The sequence below is a fragment of the Phoca vitulina genome, unplaced genomic scaffold (genome assembly GCF_004348235.1).
Source record: "Phoca vitulina isolate PV1807 unplaced genomic scaffold, GSC_HSeal_1.0 scaffold40, whole genome shotgun sequence".
NCBI lineage: Eukaryota > Metazoa > Chordata > Mammalia > Carnivora > Phocidae > Phoca > Phoca vitulina.
In genome coordinates this window covers 16041986-16066203 of record NW_022589743.1, presented here as the reverse complement: position 1 = coordinate 16066203, position 24218 = coordinate 16041986, and the positions used below count along the sequence as shown (strand labels likewise).

The 24218-nt window shown below is 37.6% G+C and overlaps 1 protein-coding gene across 1 annotated transcript in view; it reads left to right on the top strand.

The window, feature by feature from the left end:
- TAF15 (TATA-box binding protein associated factor 15) overlaps positions 1-22560 on the top strand; it is a 30965-nt gene extending 8405 nt beyond the window's left edge. The window contains exons 3-16 of the mRNA XM_032428623.1: positions 90-141; positions 228-312; positions 395-497; positions 3854-4047; positions 5112-5232; positions 11861-11895; positions 12520-12552; positions 13775-13884; positions 14829-14958; positions 17684-17776; positions 18453-18534; positions 18653-18741; positions 18849-19377; positions 20698-22560. Of these exons, the coding sequence (XP_032284514.1) occupies positions 90-141; positions 228-312; positions 395-497; positions 3854-4047; positions 5112-5232; positions 11861-11895; positions 12520-12552; positions 13775-13884; positions 14829-14958; positions 17684-17776; positions 18453-18534; positions 18653-18741; positions 18849-19377; positions 20698-20737 (1696 nt within the window). The 3' untranslated portion in view covers positions 20738-22560. The remainder of the gene's footprint in view (positions 1-89; positions 142-227; positions 313-394; positions 498-3853; positions 4048-5111; positions 5233-11860; positions 11896-12519; positions 12553-13774; positions 13885-14828; positions 14959-17683; positions 17777-18452; positions 18535-18652; positions 18742-18848; positions 19378-20697) is intronic.
- Positions 22561-24218: the final 1658 nt, after the last annotated feature.

Below are 24218 nucleotides of genomic sequence, written 5' to 3'. Positions count from 1 at the left end.
TGTATGGATTTGAAAGTTGAAGATAGGGTTTTTTTTAAGCTTTTAAATTCTAGCACATCTCTTTCAAGGAGTACATTTTTCTTTTACAGTTATTCTTCCTATGGAAATCAAGGCAGCCAAGGTTATGGACAAGCACCACAAGTAGGTTAAAATATAAATTGTGCTTTTTGTAAATATTTATTTTTATCTTAAGTAGGTGATAAAACTTGTATTTACCTAAATTTCAGAGCTATTCTGGCTATGGACAAACTACTGATTCCTCATATGGACAAAACTATGGCGGCTACTCAAGCTATGGACAAAGCCAATCAGGTTGGACTGGTTTGTTAATTTGCTGTTTTAGAAATAAAAAAATCAGAACATTTACTAAATGGTATATCCATCCAATCTTTAGGTTATTCACAATCTTACAGTGGTTATGAGAATCAAAAGCAGAGCTCATATGGCCAGCAGTCTTACAATAACCAGGGACCGCAAAACACGGAATCATCAGGAGGGTAAGGAATCAGTAAAAGCACAGAGATTGTGTTGGGTAATGGAAATAACACTTTGGGTATTAAATAGATTTCACCATCAAATCCTAGCTTTACACATTTTTTTTCAGAAAAGTTTTGAAGGGTGAATTTCATAGTTCTGTGTTAGGAAGAATGTGGAAATTGTCAGCATTGTCATTTGATTCTTATGATGTGTTATTTGTAATATTACTGTTTAGCTGTATGAATGCAAATGATTTATTTATTTTTAAAGATTTTATTTATTTGAGAGAGAGCAAGTGAGCAAGCATGAGTAGCAGGGAGGGGCAAAGGGAGAAGCACACTCCCTGCTCAGCAGGGAGTCTGATGCAGGGCTCGATCCCAGGACCCTGGGATCATGACCTGAGCTGAAGGCAGATGCTTAAGCTACAGAGCCACCCAGGCACCCTGCAGCACATGATTTAAATGTTAAAAAAACATTTGGAGCTCTGCTTTATACCTGAGATTAAATAAGAACCTAGCTATGCAAGGAGACTTTTAGTGCTTGCTTTTATTTCCATTTTATTTTTTAGCCATTTTTTAATGTATTACCTTTTCAGGGACAAAAATATTTAAAAAGTGCCAAAACCTATCCACACATTTCAGATACTCAAAATATGTTTTATTTGTTAACATAGGTAGATGAATATTTACCAACAAGTTTACAGGTTTTATAGCTTTTTTGTTTTGTTTTTATAGTTTTTTTAAAGTTTCAGATGTGTGGAGCTTGTTCTTGTTACTAATTTTAATAATAGCAGCTTAATTTTTTTAAATTATGCTTTACATTTTGTGAAATGCTTTTGCATTCTCGAATTGATCCTTAGCCATTATGAGAGAGTGTCAGTAATTGTCCCCAGTTTGTAGAGGTAAAGAGAAAATAAGATTATGTAGCCTGTTAAGTTACATAGCTAAAAAATTACGCAAAAACTGAGATCACAAGTATTCTTTCTGCAGTGAAAAAAATTATTCTAAGTGAAATTCGGTTAAATAAAACCACTGGGGAAGGATTTGTGAGGTCACATTGTCAGTCTTATAGATATGAGAGTGTTTTGAAAAGTAGAAACTGGAGTACACATGTAGAGAATAATTTTCAGAAAGCATGTTATAGTAGAAGGAAGAACTCTTTAAGTCCTGTTGGTTAGTTTTAAAGTTAGGAGAATCCTTTTATAAGGATGAATTTTTGGAAGCGTGAGATATAAATGCAGACCAAAGAAAAGTGTTAGATTTGGTTTGACAACCATTTTATTTTTTTTATTTTAACTTTTTATTATTTTATTATTTTTAAATTTGTAAAAATTTATTTGAGACACAGAGCACATGTGCATGTGTGCAAGTGGGGGGGAAGGGCAGAGAGAGAGGGAGAGAATCTCAAGCTGACTCCCCGCTGAGTGTGGAGCCCAACGTGGGGCTCCATCCCATGACCGTGAGATGCTTAACTGACTGAGCCACCCAGCTGCCCCTAATTTTTTTTTGACAACAATTTTAAAGTGAAGCACTAGAGTTCTGACTCTTGATGTGATGTGCTTTGGGTAAGGAGTTGGAGGAACATACTGATCTTTATTATTTATTAGATTGCTTTGGTCATCTGATGGAGAATAAGGTGTGACTATTAAGTTATGAGACTTTTTGTTCCCTTTTTAAAACATTAGAACTCAAATCCAATTAAATATTCCTTTCAACATTCCCATCCTGAGAACAGGTAATTAATAGTCATATTGCTTAGAACATACTTAGAAATTTCTTTTTGAATTGCCAGAGATAATAAAGCAGTCTCACTTTTTGGTAGACTAGTTTCAGATAAAAAATGGCATCACAAAGCAAGTTCCTTCCTCTAAAAATCCGATTTACTATTGTTTTCTTTTTTTTGTAAGATCCTGTTTTTTAAGTAATCTCTAAACCCACAACTCTGAGATCAAAGGCGCATGCTCCACCTAAGCCAGCTAGGCGCCCCTTACTGTTTTCTGAAATTTATCTTTGAAGATATTTAGGGGAATGTACTATAGGTTCTAAAGATAATTATAAGAAAATAGTACCCTGGGGTGCCTGGGTGGCTCAGTTGGTTGGGCGTCTGTCTGCCTTTGGCTCAGGTCATGATCCCAGGGTCCTGGGATTGAGCCCTACATTGGGCTCCCCACTCAGCGGGAAGCCTTGTTCTCCCTCTACCACTCCCCCTGCTTGTGTTCCCTCTTTCACTGTGTCTCTCTCTGTCAAAAAAATAAAATCTTTAAAAAAAAAATAAGAAAGAAAATAGTACCCCAAATATTATGAGATAACATTGTTAAAATTAAGTAGTAGAGAGCCTTTTAATGTAACTGTTAAAAAGACTCAGCACTTGGGGCACTTGGGTGGCTTAGTCGGTTAAGCGTCTGCCTTCGGCTCAGGTCATGATCCCAGGGTCCTGGGATCAAACCCCGTATCAGGCTCCCTGCTTGTCAGGGAGTCTCCTTCTCCTCCCTCTCCCCCATCTCGTGTTCCCTCTCTCCCTCTTCTCTCAAATAAATAAATAAAATCTTTTTTTTTTTTTTAAAGATTTTATTGATTTATTTGACAGAGACACAGCGAGAGAAGGAACACAAGCAGGGGAGGCGGGGGAGGGCGAAGCAGGCTTCCCGTGGAGCAGGGAGCCCAATGTGGGGCTCGATCCCAGGACCCTGGGATCATGACCTGAGCCGAAGGCAGACGCTTAACGACTGAGCCACCCAGGTGCCCCAATAAATAAAATCTTTAAAAAGAAAGAAGACCCAGCACTGGTTGTGATATATTTGTTAAAGAATGAGACATATTACTGTATTTTGTGGCACCTTTAATTTTTTTTTTAAGTTCAAGGGGATGGTAAAAGCCATAGTGACTTTTTGTTTCACTAATGTTTTCAAAGGTGTGTGTGGTTTTTCTCATAATGTGGCACCTCTTCAGTGATAGTGAATTGTTTGAAGGTCATTCCATTGCTGATAAGGAGATTTTGTAGATAAAATAACTAAATGATTTGCACCAGAAAGTGGTAGTAGGGCTGTCTGGATGGCTCAGTCAGTTAAGCATCCGACTCTAGATTTCGGCTCAGGTCATAATCTCAGGGTCATGGGATCGAGCCCTGTGTTGGGCTTGGGGCTCCGTGCTCACTGGGGGAAGTCTGCTTGAGATTCTCTTCCTCTGCCCCTCCCCTCTGCATTCTCTCTCTTTCTTTTACTCTCTCTCTAGCAAATAAATAAATCTTAAAAAAAAAAAAAAAGTAAGTAGTATTAAATATGGTTGAGGTCTACCTGGTCAGGCCTCTCAGTCTCAGTCAATTTACTACAGTGAACATAATCCTTCTATAAAATTTCAAATTCTTGATTTCTGTTTAGCCAAGGTGGAAGAGCGCCTTCATATGACCAGTCAGACTATGGTCAACAAGAGTCGTATGACCAACAGTCAGGCTATGATCAACATCAAGGTTCATATGATGAGCAGTCAAATTATGGTCAGCAGCATGATTCCTATAATCAAAATCAACAGCCCTACCATTCACAAAGGGAGAATTACAGCCACCACACACAAGGTATGATATATTGACCTATTATTTTTATTTTTTCCCCTCATAGAATTATATTGAGTTTTAGATTAAAAGACCTGTGTAGGATTTCAACTGTTTGTAAACATTCAGAGTGACCTTGAATATACATGCTTCTCTCTCATGGCCATCAAAGCTAGTTTATTAGACTTCTGTTTCTGAACTTCTCAGACTCCCAAATGGTCATGTGACTTTTTGATGGCTGATGACATGAATTTCCTTTGTTGTGTCACTTAACTCTGATCATTTGACAATGCTGCTGCTGCCAGTTGTATTGATAGTGTTGGTATACTTGATTTAGGGAATTTATGATCCTATTTTAGCCTTTTCACTTCATCTAAGAAGGACTAGCCATTCTTTCACTTGTTCTCTTATAGCATTTGGAATATACTACTGATACTTAGGAATCGGTCTGTGCCATGGACATGAATACTTCAAGGGCACAAGTCTTGTTTTACTCATTTATACTCTCCATTGCCTAGTATAGGGCCTGGGTCATAGTAAGTGCTTAATAAATATTTGTTGAATAATTGAATGAATGAATAAGTGAATGAGTAAACGTGGAAGCCCATTCACTGAATATCTTCAGTGAATATAGTCACTAAATATGTCTCAGTTTGAAAATCCAGTTATTTCTTGTCCATGCTTGATTTACATTTAAGTATTTTTGAGGTAAAGAAATAACTTGTAAGATTAGGGTTATGCTTTTCATCTAATTACTAAGATTCTGTACCTAATATTGTACTGTAACTCAAACTATTCTTTATCACCATCACATCAAATGGTTATATCCATGTCACCATTTTGCTTTCTGACTATAGCAGAGTGGAATTTGACACAGATATAATTCTCAAACATATTTAATTCCAGATAGTTTTATGATAACTTGCATTTGAGTTCACATTGAGTGTACATGTGCCATTTTCCAAAGGACATAATGTGTGAGCCAAAGAGCCATTTAAGTTTATATTATGGGAAGCCTTTATCAGAAATGACAATGGTTATTTATTCACGTATATATTCTTTCCTTTTTTTTTTTTTTTTTTTTGTAGATGACCGTCGTGATGTGAGTAGGTATGGAGAAGATAATAGAGGATATGGCGGGTCACAGGGAGGAGGTAGAGGGCGTGGGGGATATGACAAGGATGGAAGAGGTCCTATGACAGGATCAAGGTAAGTATTTAGGTATAGGTGTCTACATTTCTTCTCTATCTCTTTTTTTAATTTTAAAAAAGTTTTTGTTGTTTTACTTAGCTGGTTTGATTCCAGCATCTGATTTAGGTAAGAGGCTTAAATAGATTATGTTGTAGGGAAGAAGGCAGAAATTCAAAATTTATTTTCAGTCTTAAGATGTCAGTAAATTACCTCAGAATAGGCTATGTTAGCAGTTAGTTTATGTGGTGTATATTAAACACCAGTGGAGAAAATTCCCCTATTATGGTTGTGATTAAACCACTTAACTATGTTTTTCCTGCCAGAGCTATAGAGTCTAAACTCCTTTAAAAGATGACTCTGAGAAATCCAAGTATATTATATGTAAAACATAAAAGGTAAGTTAATTTTAGATTGGAGTGCAGAGAGGCTATTCCTTAATCTTGAATCCCCTTGGGAAGGGAAAATATTAGGAGGCGATAGCAGAGTATATAAAGGTGGGGATGGCAAATGAGAAAGATTTTATGTAATTTAACTATTGGGTCTTCCTTCTTAAGTAAATAATTATTGAAATAATTAGTGCAACATCTCCTATCATTGCATATTTTGTTCAGACTAAGCTGTGGAAAAGATTACTTTTTAATTCAACCTTTCTTTTCCCCATTGCTAGTATTATCAGGTTTTGGTACTTAATTTTGGCATATGTTAAGAAAGCTGGTTATAAAATTACTTTTAAATATATCTGTAAATATAGCACTTTGGCCCTAAAAACAAGAATGAAAAAATAACTGACATTTGTTGTCCTCAGTTGAGGTTTGCAGGTTGCAAATTTATGTGTAAAATACACAGGCTTAAAAGATAATTTGTGTTCCTTGGGAATTGGAATTGTTAGTGGCCTGTTAACTTAATAACATACCAGTACCAGTTTACTCTTCTGCTCCTTAGGGGCTCTTTGTTCCCTGAGGTGACTTGAGAAACAAAACTAGTTACATACAGCGCTGTTATTTCTTCAACTGAGCCAGGAATTTGATCACCGACTTGTATTTCTCTGTGTTTAGTGTACAGTACTTCGATATTAGGGCAAAACTAAAGCCTAACCATATTTGATGAACTTTTATAAGACTGAACATTAAGTCTTTCGATTGGTAGCAGAGTCAGTTTACAATATATAAATATATTATTGTATGCTCTTCATTATCAAAGTGAGCAGCCTGCCATCATGTGGATATAAATGAACAATGTAAAGTGACATGGTGCTTACTTTCTACCTAATAGCCTCCTTCCCATCTCAAACAGAATCCCAAACAAGATAGCCAACAGGTATATTTAATTTTCCAGTTAATATGTTTTAGATAATTGGCTTCTTTGGAATACTGTATGTTTTATAGTATATCGTAGGTTTCATTTTCTTCATAAGGAAGTTATATCCTATACATTACTTATTAAACTGTGACAATGTGTGAGAATGATAGAATCCCACTTTTTAAGAGGAGGAGGGTAGGGAAATCTTTAAAAATGTGTTTTCATCTTTGAGAGATGACTCATCTTAGAGATTTGAAAGGACCTTGAGTGAATCTCCTAATAAAACAGGGGAGCTCCAAACCTTAACCATCTTGAGAGTCCCATTTTTAATAACTTTTATAACCTCCTTGGCATCATATTTCAATATGATTTTTGGTCCAGATACTTGATCTGGACCAAAGTTTTTGATTTTCAAATGGTTTTATTTAGCCTTAGAACCTCTTCACACACTATGTTTTGCAGAAACCCACTATATATTAGGTCAAAATGATACTGATCTGGTTCAAGGTAGGATTGGGGGAGGGGGGTCTTGCCCAATTGCTATCTATACCCTGCTCTGCCTCCTCCCCCCAGCCAATAAATGGGATATGCACAAAAGGCCTTTTTTAGGAATCCATGTGGATGATGATGATTATATTGGTTTGGTAAATTTTTTATGTGAAAGGCCGTGTAGTAAATATTTTAGGCTTTTTGGGCCATATGGTTTCTTTTATAACTGCTCACCTCTGCCCTTGTAGCACCAAAGCAGCCATAGACAATATATAAATAAATATGGTTGTGTTCCAGTAAAACTTCATTTATGGGTGTGGAAATTTGAAGTTCATACAATTTTCACATGTCACAATATCTTACTCAAGATGTGCTTTTTAGCTTATTTATAGGGATAAAGTATTTTGAATTAGAGTTTTAATGCCCAGTTTCAGGATATTTTTTTCACACTTGGTTTTACATTTAAGTACCAAAAATATCCAGACATTTTTTGTTAGTCTTCATCAACACTCCCATTTGTGTTTCTAATCATCTTACTTAAAAAATTATATCAAGGTTGAAAATACGATCTTTTCAGGGCTGTTTGAAGAATATCTGGCATTGGTTAGGTTTTTATTTAAAGAAGAAGGGGCATAGTTTGTGGGTGAGGGTGGGATAAGTGGTAAAGGATGGGACATTCTTAAACTCAAGTCGTATGATTGCTTGGCTGGAGGAAGAATACAGACCAAAAGGAAGCTGCTAGCTTTCCAAATATGGAAGAAAAACGTGTGAAAATTATAGGGACTTTAGGAACCAATGTTTTTCTTTGAAAAAGCAGTTATAGCAAAAAAGATTGAATTTCTAATTGTCATCTAAAATTGATCACTGACCTCTTAGTGGACTGGAAGCTTAAGGCCGTAAGTTCTCTCAGTGTTTTTAACTTCAGCATTGTGATGAATGCATTGCAAAATTGCCAGAACTTTATAGATAACCATTTTTCATGATTAAGTCATCGAGTTATGTAGCTTTTTCCAGGCTTTAATATCTCAAACCTAAAAAAGTCATCTTGAATTTTGACTGTCTTAGAAGAGTTTTTGAGTAGCTCCATTTGAATTGTACGTATGTTCTGGTGATAGTCTAGAATAGCACTGCCCAATAGAAATGTAATATGGGTCACAAATGTGAGCCACATATGTAATTTTAAATTTTGTAGTAGGCACGTTAAAAAAACGTAGACAGGTAAAATTAATAATATATTTTATTTAATCTAATATACCCCAAATATTTTATCATATAATCAGTATAAAATTACTGAATATTGTATATTGAGTTTTTCATACTAAGACTTTGAAATCCATTTTGCATTTTATATTTCGAGTACATCTTAGTTTAGACTGTCCACATGTGAAATGGTCAACAGCCACGTGTGGCTAATGAATACTATATTGGACATGTAGCTCTAGAATGACAGATTCTTGGCTTCTTGAAATGTGGGTAAATGTTGAATCCAGAGAGCCTTTTTACCACACATACAAGACATGGGAGGAAATAAGACATAAGTACAGCTACTGTTGAGAATGATATTTAAATCCATTGAGTCATTTACATTTGGAATTCATGTTAGTCTTCTTCACACCCCAAAAAATTGTATTTTGGATTTACTATGAAAATTCAAGCATAGCACAGTTTGTTTGTTTTTTAACTAATCTTTTCTAATTTTTAGCTAGTCCCTTTTTCTGTCTAGATAATGGATTTTCTGGAAACAAAGATTCCTATATTGTCCTTTTACTTTTTCTCAGTTTAAGTCCTTGAATAGATATATTTAGATTTTTCTTAAAATGAAAGATTTGGAGTAGAGATTCTGTCAAAGAACTTTTTCTTGACAAGCACCTGAAATTAAATGACCATCAAGTTAAATGACTGTCTTCTCCTCTACATATGTAATACTGTAACAATGAAAGAACCCTCAGTCTACCTTAGGGTAGGCTGTTCATTGTGGTTTTGAACTTGGGACAATTTCCATAGTTGAGTCAAGAATATATAGTTGGTTTTCTTATGCAGGGGACACTCAGCCATACATTTGAGGATGTTTAATCTCTAAATATCTCTACTACTTTACCTTCAGATGTCCTTACTTCAGGAATTCTTTATGTGTACACATTTGCTGCTTTTTCTGGGAGGAAGACAAATTGTTGTGGCAACATCTTGACCCAGATGTTCCTGTATCTTTATTGTCTTAATTGACTAGTGAAGCCTCAACTTGGTTTATGGAAAAGGGACTTGTAACCTGACTGTAGGTTTGAAAGATTCTTAACCACAGGCCCATCTTTTGTTAAATATTTAATAGTGAGTACTACTTGAGGTTTATTTAGTGTATTTAATATAATAAATTTACTTATAAGGGATTGTAATATAACTAGTTCATATGGAATTTCTTAATAAGTGAAGAGAAAAATAATTGAAACATTTGAACTTGAAAGAAAACTTCACGTAGGATTGTAGATCATCTAGACTGGTGCTTCCCAAACTTTACATATGAATTCCTTGGGGATCTTATTAAAATGCAGATTCTGATTCAGTAGGTATGGGGTGGGGCCTGCCATCCTGCTTTTCTGAGTTGCTCTCAGGCTCTGCCTGTGCTGCTATTCCCTGGACCACTCTTTGAGTAGCGGGAATGTAAACCCTTATTCTGTGAAGGAGGAAACTGAAGCCTAGGGAGAATTACTGACTTGTCCAAATTTTCAAGATTGATTAGTGATAGTAAAGAGTATACCCTGAGTCTCTGAGTTTGAAGACTAGTACTTTTTCAAATGCACTGTGATGTTTTCATATTTATGGCCATTGTGTTGAAATCTTCAGCTGCCGTATTTTTAAAGGAAATGCTCAATGAAGGTGATTTAAGTTAAAATGTCATTATATGGAGAAATAGGAAATAATAAACGTATTCAAATGTCATTTGTTTTATAGCACTTTTATTTTGCAGTGGTATATCCTTTTTTTATTGTTCAAAGTTATATTGCCGGCCAGAATAGAAAATACAAGAATTAGCTGTTATATGTAATTGCATATTTTCTCTCCACTGTGGCCAGATAAACAGTTTGGTACTTGGTTTAAGATGACACAGACACTACATCAAAAACTAATGATGTAATGTATGGTGATTAACATAACAATAAAAAATTAAAAAAAAAAAGATGACAGCAAAATAAGTAAGAGGTATCTCTTAGAGCACTTACTTGTAAAAATTTCCTATTTAAAGAATCTACTTTATCCTGGGGACTTTAACCACCTGACAGGAATGCGGGCTTAATATTTTCACTGGTTCTTTCCTCTTTTTTTTTTTTGAGTTCTCATGATCATCTTTGAAGAAACCTGAGATATCTTGGTTTCTAGTAATAAGATTTTTAGCAGATGAATCTCAAGAACTCTGTTGGGTTTCCTTTCTTAAAAGAGTTAAGCAGTGATACACAGGTCAGTGAGAAGTGTAGGAAGGGCTTGGGTACTGTTCTGAAAAGAGGGGTCTTAGAGACTGAATAGGAGACTATATGTATATAAAGTGGACCTGAGCTTTATATTGTCGACATAGCCTTGAAATAGCCTTATTCTCCTTATAGTCTTCCTGGAAATTAAATAAAATTAATAACGAATTAAGATGCATGTGTCTATACCTAAGCTGGTTGCAAGGGGAGATTTTACATCAAGGTAGTAGAATAGACTTATAAAAGAAGACTGCTTTCTCATTTAGTTAGAGCGGTTTTTCTCAGGATGGCTCAGAAAAGCCATCTATCTAGAGGCTAGAGGGGGCAGTGTTATCATTACAGGAGAAGCTTTTAAGCATTGAAGAGAGCTTAGTGTATTGGATTAGTTTCTTGGATTATAGTAGAAGATGATTAATAGTAGTAGAATATTAGGTGTCACCGTCTGAAAACTGGGTGTTTTTATTTCCACGACAGCATGTGAATCTTGGAGGATTACTTAGTTCAGGCAAGAGAAACAAGCTTTTAATGTATGAATATTTAAACAGTTTCTTGATGAGAGAGATCTTAGATTTCTTACATAGATTTATGCACACAAAGACCATTGACTTATCTGTCAGTGGAAATTTGCCTAGTCATTTTCTTGTGGGCACCTGCGATATTGGAGTATGTTGCATTCTGTCTCTGATAACGGTCTACTGATTGGTGTACAGAGCATTTGGCAGCATGAATCTCAGTAGCTCTGATATGAAGAGATCTCGTATATTAAAGTGGGTATAGAGTAAGAGAGCAGTTTTAAGTTATGCTTTCTTTTAGTGTTCATTTTTTCAGATTTCTGAATGATTTGAGATTTTTTAAGACTACTTTCATTCAGGCTCACTTTTGTGTATATTTGTACCTCGCTTTTTTTCTTCATCTCATAAAACCCACAATTTGATATCAAAATAGAACATACTACTGAAATTTTTATCTCCCATTCTGCTATCAGAATCTTAACCTAGCTTTATATTGTTCTTCTAGTCTTTTTCCTCATATTTAAAAAAATACCCCCTTGGAAAGAATGTTTGCTCCAGTTTAGCATTCTTCATTCTGTGCCTCCAGCTTTTAAGTTATGATATGAATAGTATCCCTTTGGCTTGGGGTTGGGAAGATTTTAAAATAAGAGTATATGAGATACATTCTGTGATAAGCTTGAAAAGGCAACCTTGTGGAAATAGATCCTTGGGAAAACACTTAGGTGAAAACAACATTTTGGAGTCTATGAAATGGAATTTACTGGAAAGTTAGAGGTGCTACTGTTTCCCTAGGCGCTCTACTTGTGACAGTTAAGTGTAGATTGAGCCCAGGGCTCAGCACATTAGAGACTTAAGGAAGAAATCATTTCTTCAATTTTTCCTCTGCAGTGGTGGTGACCGCGGTGGCTTCAAAAATTTTGGTGGTAAGTGCTGAGTATCCCAAAATGTTTCAGTGGAAATGCTATATAAATCTAAAAGCCACCAATATCCCGCAGACGCAGTCTAAGCCCTTTCTTACCCTGTTGAGGCTGGTGTGTGTTGTGTGCTTTAAAAAAAAATTATATGTATATACATATATATCAAAGAAAACATTTTAAAAAGTCAAAGTTGATCTCAAACAGTCCAATGGGTTTCTACACAATGAATTTGCATGAAAGAGTCTGTGGTGACCGATGAATGAGACTTTCACTGGATCTTGACAATACATTTTTTTAATAAAGGTAGCTGACATGGTGTTGTTAAATTATTAGGGTTTTCCAATCAGCCTTCACAACCAGAGCTTAACAAAAGTGATACTAGCATAATGCCAAAGTGGCGGGTACCGTCTGGGACAAATTTAAGGAAATAATTGACTTTCATCTTGATTTCTTAAACTTAATAAAACTTAATTTATATATTTACTTTGTAAATCTGTGATGGTTGACTTTCAAGGATTTTGGAAGTATTGACTTTCATGCCTTGGTTTTTATTACTATTTTTTTCATGATTTCTAATGAGTTGCCTTAAATAGCTTTTTTTCTTTTTCTTTTTCTTTTCTTTTCCCTTAGGTCACAGGGATTATGGACCCAGACCAGATGCTGGTAAGGTTTATGGTAGTTTGTGACTTTGCCATTAAGAGAGTATTAGTTTTCCAACTTTTCAAGGGAAAAGTGTGTCTGTTTGGAGGAGTTAGGGCAGGAGGAAGATTTAATTGGTAGTGTTTCTGGAATTAGGGAGCTTCACTTCTAAAAACATACCGGAAAGAAAAATTCAGGGAAATTGGAAAGTTTGCTGGGGAAAATTGCTATGTTTGTGGTTTCCTATGCTCTGCTTTTTCTTTTGTGAAAAAATACTTGATCTTGTATTGCTAATTAACATTACTTATTTAAATAACTACAAATCAGATTTGAGAGAGTTGGTATCATTGGGCATTTGAAGTAGAAAAACTATGTTTAAGAAAATTTTACATCGGATTGGTAGTCCCCTTAGTGGGCCTAAGAAACCTGAATTCATACATGGGGAGAATTGTCTTACTCTGGGCAGAGGTCACTAATTTCATGTGGCTTTTATTTTTAAATGAAATTCAGGGCTACCTGGAGCCTTTTGGAAGTTATAATTTAGATATTAAAAATCTATTTGAGCCAAAAAATTTTAATATATATTGAAATCAGAACTTCTGTTTTTATTAAGATGCCAAAGTATTCTATATGGATGGCAATTTCTGAATTATCCCTTGATGGACTGAATTTTTGTACATCTTTCTTACTTTGTTGTACTAATCCAAAAGTGTGCGTGTAAGGTAAGGTGTGTGTCAAGGTGCCCCTACCCTCTGGTATATACAAAGCTTATTGCAATGATTGGGAAACCAGCAGTTGTGCTTGGCTTGCTTGGAAGTCCAAAGTGTCAGATTTGGGGAATTTTCTACTGAGAGCCTTAAAAGTACTGATTAGCCATAAAAGCGTTAAAGCTCTCCAAAGAAAGGAATGCTAATTAATACTAACTGTCTTCATCTCTTCATGAGCTTCAGCCCTGTATCTGAATCTAAAGAGTAAGATATCTAAGATCTCCCTTAATTGGTCTGTATTTCACAGAGTGTGGACTTGATCCACTTTAACTGAAGTTTATTTGTAAGGATTGATCTACTACCAAATAACTATGGTGACCACTTTGCATGTTGATACAAGATTTTTTGTATATTGGTCCTTTTTCCTTTTGGTCATAGAAACAGTTGAATATTGGACAATAAATTACTGCTCTTGATTACTGAACAGGATGTAAAACCAAGGAATATGTAAAATTAACCATAATTTTTTTCCCCCTTAGATTCAGAATCTGATAATTCAGATAACAACACAATCTTTGTGCAAGGACTTGGGGAGGGTGTGTCTACAGATCAAGTGGGGGAGTTCTTTAAACAAATAGGAATTATCAAGGTGAGTAGAAAGTATGGCTTATGTTGAAAATCTCCTAATTATTAACATACTATAGTTAAGATACGTAGATTACATAAGATTATATCTCTTAAAATTCCCTGATACACATGCCCAACTGTGTCTGTAGGCCTTTTGCTAAATTTGCTAAATACATGAAAATTTTATTCCTTACTTGTTTATCTTTCCACAGCCTTCTACAGCTTTAGCTTTCAGTCTTCGGCTCTAAAAATAGTCTCTGCCTAGCTCCTAAAATTGTGAGAACCAAATGAGATTGTGAGAACATTTTATAGATTCTGAAAGGCCATTATATGCAAACTGCGTTACATATTAGCCCAGTATCTGATGCTTTATTTCATAATTGTATTGTTTATTGTGTATTTAACTTGTATCCTGCACCATTTGTTTCATGCACGTATTTCTCCTCTCTTCAACTTAGAAAGCAGCAGTTAGAGTAGTGTTAGTAGATTGTAGCATTTACCTGAAATCAGTTTGCAGTTGTCCTTATTTTGGTGTCTGTGGAATTACTCATTTACCCATGACATGTAAAAAATTCATACAGTTCTGAAGAGTAAACATTCTTATTTGTCTTCCACTCCCATCCCAGCCAGCTGCAGTGTGTATACCTTAGTGGTAATCTGTTAATTTGCCTGGTGTACATTCTTCCTGACTTTTTTTTTATGTTTTACAAGGTATATATTTACATGAAGCATTATCTAAAAGAAATTATACATAGATAAAATAGTATACTATGTATCATTTTCGTAGCTTGGGTTCACTTAATATATCTTAAGAGAGTTTTCAGAACCTATAGGTAACTTAATTTTTATATTAGGTACATAATATTTGTAGTACGGATATGTGAATTCCTTTAAAAAATCTTTAATTGTGTGGTTTATGATCACTTTTTTTTTTAAAAAGCTAATACCAACTTGTTTGTTCCTCAGACAAATAAGAAGACGGGAAAACCAATGATAAATCTGTATACAGACAAGGACACAGGGAAGCCAAAAGGAGAGGCAACAGTGTCATTTGATGACCCTCCTTCAGCTAAGGCAGCCATTGACTGGTTTGATGGTATATCTTATTCATACAGTTTCAATATGCAGTTTGGATAAATGTTTTCTAGCCTTGAAGTCAAAATATATTCTGGTAGACTGGTTATTTTCATGTTTACTTTTGTGGATATTTTATTAAAAATAAAGGGCAGAGTTTTTACATACATTTAGAAATGAAGTAGATGAGCTCTCTCGTTTGTCCTCAATATTTCCTTATTATTCTACCTTGTGCTTGAAGCCACCCTGATGGAGATTTCGAGGGTTGGCCTGCTTAACTCTCTTTGTAAATTTAGATTAATTTCCCTTCAAATACAAAGCTAATACATACTTGGAAGAAATATTAAGACGTTTTCCCCCCCAAAAACGAGAAAATACGGGAAAGTAGAAGAAAGCAGTAAAGCATCCGTAGTCCTCTACTCAGAAATAACCATTGATAATATTTTTTATTAAATTTAACTCCACTCTTTTAAAAGCATTTTAAAAAGTTTGTCATTATACTCCAAATGTAGTTTTGTCTCATGCTTTTTTCACTTAACATTTTAACAGTCATTTCCCCACGTTACTAGAAATTCATTGTTTTGTTCTCTAATAAAAACCAGCACTTACTGCATGTTTACTGTGGTTTATAGGCTAGGCATAGTTCTAAAAGTTTTATATGCATTAATTCAGTTTGATCCTCATAGTAACCCTATGAGACAGCCTATTATTACTGTTTTTTAGATGTTGAAACTGAGGCACAGAGAAGCTGTATAATTTCCAGGATCATAGCATAACTGGTAGAGTCAGGATTCAAACTCAGGCAGTCTGGATCCACAGTCTCTAAAGGACTTAACCATGCTAGATTAGATTGACAGACACCTGAGGTCCCTTCTGGTTCTGAGATTATTGTACCTGTGTCTTTAAAACATAATTGCATTTCTTCAAAAATGAGATTGTGATACTCTGTCTTCACCTTCATATTCTTTTTTTAAATTTTTTTTTTAAATTTTTAAAAAATTTTATTATGTTATGTTAGTCACCATACAATACATTCATTGGTTTTTGATGTGGTGATCCACGACCCATTGTTTTTGTATAACACCAGTGCTCCATGCAGTATGTGCCCTCCTTAATACCCATCACCGGGCTAACTAATCCCCCCTCCCCCCTCCCCTCTAAAACCCTGTTTGTTTCTCAGAGTCCATAGTCTCATGGTTCATCTCTCCCTCCAATTCCCCCCCCCCATTTTTCCCTTCCTTCTCCTAATGTCCTCCATGCTATTTCTTATGTTCCACAAATAAGTGAAACCATATGATAATTGACTTTCTCTGCTTGATTTATTTCACTTAGCATAATCTCCTCCAGTCCCATCCATGTTGATGTAAAAGTTGGGTATTCATCCTTTCTGATGGCTGAGTAATATTCCATTGTATATATGGACCACATCTTCTTTATCCATTCATCTGTTGAAGGGCATCTCGGCTCTTTCCACAGTTTGGCTATTGCGGACATTGCTGCTGTGAACATTGGGGTGCATATGGCCCTTCTTTTCACTACATCTGCGTCTTTGGGGTAAATACCCAGGAGTGCAATTGCTGGGTCATAGGGTAGCTCTATTTTTAAATTTTTGAGGAACCTCCACACTGTTTTCCAAAGTGGCTGTACCAACTTGCATTCCCACCAACAGTGTAAGAGGGTTCCCCTTTCTCCACAACCTCTCCAACATTTGTTGTTTCTTTCCCTGTCCATTTTTGCCATTCTTAACTTCACCTTCATATTCTTTACTTTTTTTGCATTATTCTGTCAGGCCTCATCATCTTGCTCTTGAAGGCTAGGTCCTTTCTTCCTCACTTGAGGAATTAAATTCACTTGTGAATTAAAAAACAATCTCTTTTGCTCATATGTTCAAAAATAATTGTGCTTTTTGCCCACAGGTCATATGAGCCTCTTAAACCTAACTCCATAGTTCAGGTCATTCTACAGCTTTGAAAATACTGATCCATGAGTGGCTTCCTAGGTCCTACTGTCTGATACTCTGTAAAGTTGCCAGCCATAATAATAAGTGCTTTGATTAGGGAGCTAAGGCTCCTGGAATTGTGACCATTTTATGAATCCTCTTGTTTAATATAAAGTAAAGAGATTAGTTACTGTCTCTAAGGCCCTGGGGCTGCAGAATAGAGGTGTGTGTGCATGTGTGTAAGTAATCACATATGCTTTCATTTTTCTGGCATGTATTATTTTTAAAGATACTACTTGCATATAGTAAAAGAGTTTCAAACTGTACCAGAAGTATAGAATAAAAAATGAGCTTTCTTTCTACCTTTGACCCCCAGTGATCTCTTTTCCCCTCCTGAGAGTTGAGCATAATAGGCAGTGTATATATAGCATGTATGTGCATGTAAAGGCACGTGTGCACACATGTGTGCACACCCACACACTCATTCCCTTTATAAAGCAGAAGTGGTGACACACTACACACATGGTTCTGCACTTGGCTCTTTTCATATTACAAATATTAGATGTGGGCGTTTTTTTGCTTGGTAAGAAGTAACTGCATCTCAGTGACAGATCTGCTCTATTCAATAGATTGTATCATGTTTTAGCACTGTTACCTTGACTTCTTAGGGAACACTGGTGTGTTTGAATTTGTGTGAGGATGTCCGTTACTGCTCTGAAACTGAAAATTTTCAGGACAGTTTTATATTTTTGTTGAGAGGTGGAGATGTGGAGTAGCATTTCTTCAAAACTTTTTTTTTTCTTCTTAGGAAAAGAATTCCATGGCAACATCATTAAAGTGTCCTTTGCTACCAGAAGACCTGAATTCATGAGAGGGGGTGGAAGTGGAGGTGGGCGACGAGGTAAGACACTTGTCGCTCACAGGCCTGGATATTGTACAAAGGGTTTGAATTTGAGTCCATGTTCTGTCTCTGTTGTGTGAACTACTACCTCTTTCTCCCCGTAGGTTTTTTTCCTTCTATCTTAAAGTGAGAGTGGGTACTGAAAGGAGATTGGGTAAATAAGGTGTCATAATAGCTAAGAAAGTAGTTGGAAGAAGGTTCTAGAAATCCCTTTGGAAAGCTTCGTGGCAGTTTGTTATTCACCTGGAGATCAGGAGGCAGTTGTTTAAATGATACCTAATTAGGTAATCTGACCAGTTTATAAGTTCTCTGATAGAGTTGCTGCCACCTTGTTCATTTCCATTGTGTTTAGTTCCTTAAATTTGAAATATGTCTTCTCTACCTTTATCACTGAGATTCTCAAACCAGGGAGGGTATTATAATAGAAAGTGGACTTTGAAGTTTTTTAGTGCATTGTTTGCACTGTAATATGTGCCTGGGATCTTTTCCCACATTTTTTGGATTTACTAACTAAAGCGTCAAATGAAAGAATCAGAGTTCTACCATAGGGGTTAATTTTGGGGGTGGCCACCAAGTTATTGATGGTTACTTGCTCTTAATTCTTTCATCTGGTGCTTTTCTTCTGCTGTGTTAATGTCGGGTGCTGATTTTTCTCTCCCACCTTTCTTAACCCCAGGCCGTGGAGGATATAGAGGTCGTGGAGGCTTTCAGGGGAGAGGTGGAGACCCCAAAAGTGGGGACTGGGTTTGCCCTAATCCGTAAGTATCCTTATTAACTCTGGCGGTAGTAGGAGTTGGGATTGGGGTTGGAGGATGCAAGAGGGGGTTCTGATTCAATTGGAAACTATTGAACATTTTTATTTTCCCCCTTTCTCAGGTCGTGTGGAAATATGAACTTTGCTCGAAGGAATTCCTGCAACCAGTGTAATGAGCCCAGACCAGAGGACTCTCGTCCCTCAGGAGGAGGTGGGTTGCTTTTTAACAGCATCTGCATGGCATTTATCTTCTGACTAGCATTAAGGGTGGTTTACATTATCCTGTTGACCTCACTGGTTTGCATCTCTACCTTGCAGACTTCCGGGGAAGAGGCTATGGTGGAGAGAGGGGCTACAGAGGTCGTGGGGGCAGAGGTGGAGACCGAGGTGGCTACGGAGGAGACAGAAGTGGCGGTGGCGGCTACGGAGGAGACAGAAGTGGCGGCGGCGGCTACGGAGGAGATAGAAGTGGGGGTGGCTATGGTGGAGACAGAAGTGGGGGCGGCTATGGTGGGGACCGAGGAGGCGGTTACGGTGGGGACCGAGGAGGCGGTTATGGAGGAGACCGAGGCGGAGGCTACGGTGGAGACCGAGGAGGCGGTTATGGAGGAGACCGAGGAGGCGGCTATGGTGGAGACCGAGGAGGAGGCTATGGTGGAGACCGAGGAGGAGGCTACGGTGGAGACCGAGGCGGCTATGGAGGAGACCGCAGTGGGGGGGGCTATGGAGGAGACCGCGGTGGCGGCGGGGGCTACGGTGGAGACCGAGGTGGCGGCTATGGAGGTGACAGGAGTGGGGGCGGCTATGGAGGAGACCGAGGCGGCTATGGAGGCAAAATGGGAGGAAGGTGAGTATTAGAATGTACTTGTTAACCATTTTACCTCAACCGCTCCTAGGCTTTAGGATCTGAACCCTTTTTGTCACATTTTCTTAAGGTCCAGTTTTTTGGAACTTGAATTTTTCATTGGAAGCGCTCTCAGTGAGGATGGGGAAGGTTCATTTAGTTTCCCGTTTAGAAATTTCTAAAACTCACTGTGTTTCGGAAATTCTGTTTCACAAATCTTTATATTGGTGTGAGTGTGTGTATATGAATATGTGTTATTCTTCCTCATGGCTAAAGATAATTGAGAGAGAATTTAAAATTGTACGTAAATCAGAGGTTCTTAATTTAAGTGAGGGGGAGCACACCTTTCATGGGGGTAGGGGTATGTTTTCTGAAATCTTATGTGTTGTGCCACCCTGTAGTTGTTTCTCTGGAGATTCTGGTAATACCTTTTCCAGATGAAAATCACTGATGGTACTGATAGGAGTGTGTTGTGCATGTGAATGGCGTAGAGGCAGAAAAAGTTGAACCACCAGTTATTACACTAAGCCTCTGTATGCCAGAGGCAGTATAAGGTATGAGAATTAGTATAGCATGGAGTTCAGAGACAAGACTTCTCTGGGTTCAAATTCTGGCTCCACCATTTACTATGTGACCTTAGGCAAGTTACTTAATCCTATGGAGCATCAGTGTTCTCATCTATAAAATGGAGCCAATAATACCTCCTTCGAGGAGTCATATTAGATTACTACACTATGGCAGTTCCTGGCCCATGGTAAATGCTATGTAATTGTTAGCTCTTAGTAATTACTATCTTTTGAACCCTTCTTACTGTGTGGCAAATCCTGCGGAAGTATCTGTATTCTTTAGTTCTAGTCCTTCTCTCAACCCCATGAGGTAGATCTATTTCCCATTTTGTGGAGTAAGAAACACTGAGTAACTTTTCCAGGGTCACATAGTAAGTGGCAGACCCAGAATTCTTACATGACAATGTTCGCTTGCTTAATTCTGTTATGCCACTCTTCTGTTTAGAGAGCTGGAATAGGCACAGTCTCTGACCTCCTGAAATACCACAGTGGTTTGGAGTCCTTATTCTAGATGGGAAGTTTTTAAGAGTTAGTGATAGCAAAAAGCTTCTTCTAGGAACTTTCTGGGTCTTAAAGCTGTTAAATTAGGCCTTTATTAATAAGCACCTTCTAGGAGTAGAGAAATAAATTAGGTATGGTGTCATTCTTACAGAAATTGTCAAACAGACGCCAGTCACCAGCACCCTGAGGAAGTGTCTGATGCTCTCCCTTGGTAGAAAATTAGAATTTAGTCTGGCTCTTTATTTTTCATTCCTAGAAACGACTACAGAAATGATCAGCGCAACCGACCATACTGATGACTGTTTTGAATGTTCCTTTGTCTCTGACATGATCCATAGTGAAATTGCCAGAGTTTTGCCTGCTGCTTTCCTCGTGGCCTCTTCTTGGGTAGTGAAATTAAGTGACATTTGGATTTTTATTTGGGTGGGAGGGCTGGGACAGTTTTTCTTTTAGAAATGTCCATTGAAATTTTCCCGTTTAGTTTCCAACCTCCCTTGAGGCTAAGTGCGTTGTAAAATATTGCCAAAATGGAAAGTGTTTTGTATTACTGCAATAAAGGCTGCTTGTTTTGTGGACTTTTGTACATTAGTGCATTGTTCTGTCACACTCAGGATTCAGCTACAGCAGACTCTAACCCTAAAGAATTAAGTGCATTGTTTCATGAACTGATAATGTTACTTTCAACAATACTGAACTCCTACTCTGTTTAGAGTAGTAGTTTGCAAGAATGACTGCATGTCAGAATTACCTGAAGAGGTTGTCAAAATTACAGATTCCTAGGCCTCACCCCAGGTCTAATTGATCAGAACTTGTTAAGTGTGGGAAGCTAGGCCTAGGCATCTATATCAAGTTTACCAGGTGGTTTTGATAGTCAGTTTAATTGCAGTTTACAGTTGTGAACCATTTATTTAGGGCAGTGCTGTAGATGCTAGGAATGTGAGGTCTAAGGGCCAGGTAGGAAGAGGAAGGACAAGCCAGGGTCCAGATACAGTGTGCATGGTGTGTTACTTAAAGAACTACCTCTCCTACCCGTACCAAGGGTGAGACATTGCACGAGATGCTGGATATGTTGCCCATCAAGCAAACAGTATACAGTCTGACAAGTACTCCAATAAGAATAAGTACAAGTTGTTTTGAAGGCTGATTGAAAGGACACTTAATCCAGTCACGTGGGGTCAAGAAGGCTTGGTAAGTCTTGAGGGAAGAGTAGGAGTTGGCCAAGTACGAAGGCTGGGTGAGGAAATGGTGTTCCCAGCAGAAAATGAACGACATGAACAAATAAGTCAGGAATTAAGAGAAGAAAGAGTGAAGAACAAGCTCTGTGTTTGAGAATTGTATGTAGTGCATTGGATTAGAGGGAGGAGTTCAAGGAGGGGCCTGCAAAAGGTAAGACTGGAGAGGTAAGCAAGCTTGGTGAGAAGGTCCTTGCATTTCATTTTTACTCTGCCTCCGAATAGGGAGCTATTAAAAGATTTTAACCAGGGGAGTGGCCTGACCTGAGTGGCGTCAACTGAAACATGCTTATGGCTGCCTTGTGGAGACACTGGATTGGAAACAGAATGGTAAGCCAGGTGAGAGAGATTCTGGTCTGAGCTCAGACAGTGACTGGATGAGGAGGAGAGAACTAAATTGATTTGAGAAATGAGGGAGGGACATTTGACAGGATTTGGCTGGATGTCAGAAATTGTGGGGAGAGAAGTCAGGTTTCTGGCCTGGTAATGGGTAGATGTGCTATTCATTTAAATAGGAGACACTGGGAAAAGGAACAGGTTTGGGAGCAAGATGAGGGGAGTGATTTCAGTAGGCAGCTGGGTGTGTAAATCTGCAGCTTAGAAAACAGTGGCATTCAATATTTATGCACCCTGATTTTTTTTCTTTACTGACTTCTGTCTCCTTTGCTAATTTCTCTACTTGACCTTCACATGTTGGAAGTTTCTCAGGGCTTGTTCTGATCACCTTTGTCTTTCTGTTTACACCCATTTTTATCCTGGAAGAACTCATTCAGACTGTGGCTTTAAATACCATCTAATACAGTGATGACTACCAAATTTAAGTCTCTAGTCTTGACTTCTGCCCTTAACTCTGGATTATATTCACCTTCCTACTTGACCTAGTCTTTTTTTTTTTTTTTTAAAGATTTTTTTTATTTGAGTGTGAGAGAGAGCGCACTTGCACGCGCATAAGTTGGGGGGAGGGGCAGAGAGAGAAGCAGACTCCCCCTGAGCGGGGAGCTGGACATGGGGCTTGACCCCGGGACTCCAGGATCATGATCTGAGCCGAAGGCAGACACTTAACCAACTGATCCACCTAGGTGCCTCTCTACTTGACCTTTTCATTAGGATGCACTGAACAGAACATTTTTTTTTTCTTTTGGTCACTGCCAGGACTAATTAGAACTTTTGATCTCCCTTTCCAGATCAGTTTCTCTTTTCCTAGGCTTCCTCATCTCAGTAAATGTCTTCACTGTCCTCCCAGACCAGAAAGAAAACTTAAGAGTTTACACTTGATTTCTCTTTCATTCATCCTGTACCTGCAGGTCTTTTTAATTCAATCTCCAAAATATATCCCGAAACCATCTTTATATTCTTGGTTACAATCCTGGTACGAACTATAATTCTTTCTCTTCTGTACAGTTGCAAAGCCTATTAATAGGTCCCCCTACACAATCTTGTTCCTCTAAAATCTGTTTTTCCCATAGCAGCCAAATGATACTGTAAAGATGTGAATTGAATGACTGTGTCGTGCCTTAAAAGCCTTTCATTGACTTTTTTTTTTTAATTTTTATTTTCAGTAGTCTCCATGCCCGATGTGGGACTTAAATTCACGACCCTGAGATTAAGAGTCACATGCTCTACCGACTGAACCAGCTAGGCACCCCATTGACTTTTATTACATGTAGGCTATGTTGGCTATAAATTCCTTACCCTGGCTTGCAAAGCCCTTATGATCTGGCCTCTGTCTCCCTCTCCAACCTTATTATGTAACATTTATCCATACTTACCTTGCTTTAACCACATTGGTCATATTCTTGATGGTACCAAATATGCTTCTGCTTCAGTATCTTTGCATATGCTTAGTCTAGGATTCTCCTTCCTCAAATATTCACATGGCTGACTCCTTTTCACTGCATTGTTGGGTCAGATTCCAGCCCCCGTCCCTGGCCTTCCTATTTTTTTTTTTTTTTTTTAAGATTTTATTTATTTATTTGACAGAGACAGAGAGGAACACAAGCAGGGGGAGTGCGAGAGGATGAAGCAGGCTTCCCGTGGAGCAGGGAGCCCGATGTGGGGCTCGATCCCAGGACCCTGGGATCATGACCTGCGCTGAAGGCAGACGCTTAAGGACTGAGCCACCCAGGCGCCCCCATCCCTGGCCTTCCAATTTAAAACACTGCCTCTCTCTAAAAAAAACAAAACAAAAAACACTGCCTCTCTCCAGTGACTCTCATATCTCCTCTTATAATGTCATCACAGTATCTATCACTATTTGGAATGATCTTTTTGTGGTTGTCAATTTCTCTCTTCTCCATTAGAATATGAACTCCAGGAGAGTAGGGAACCTTGTCTCTCTTTCAGTGTTCTACCCTACTGCCTAGAACAGTGTTAGGCTCAGAGTAGGTACTCAATGAATATTGACTAAATAAATGAATCTGTTATAGATACAGATTTGAGATTAATGAGAGCTATTAATATATAAATGGTAAAGTGCTGACTGGATACAATTACAGTAAGACTGTCTAGAGTACTGTTCACCATCCAAGCTGTATATTAGAATTAG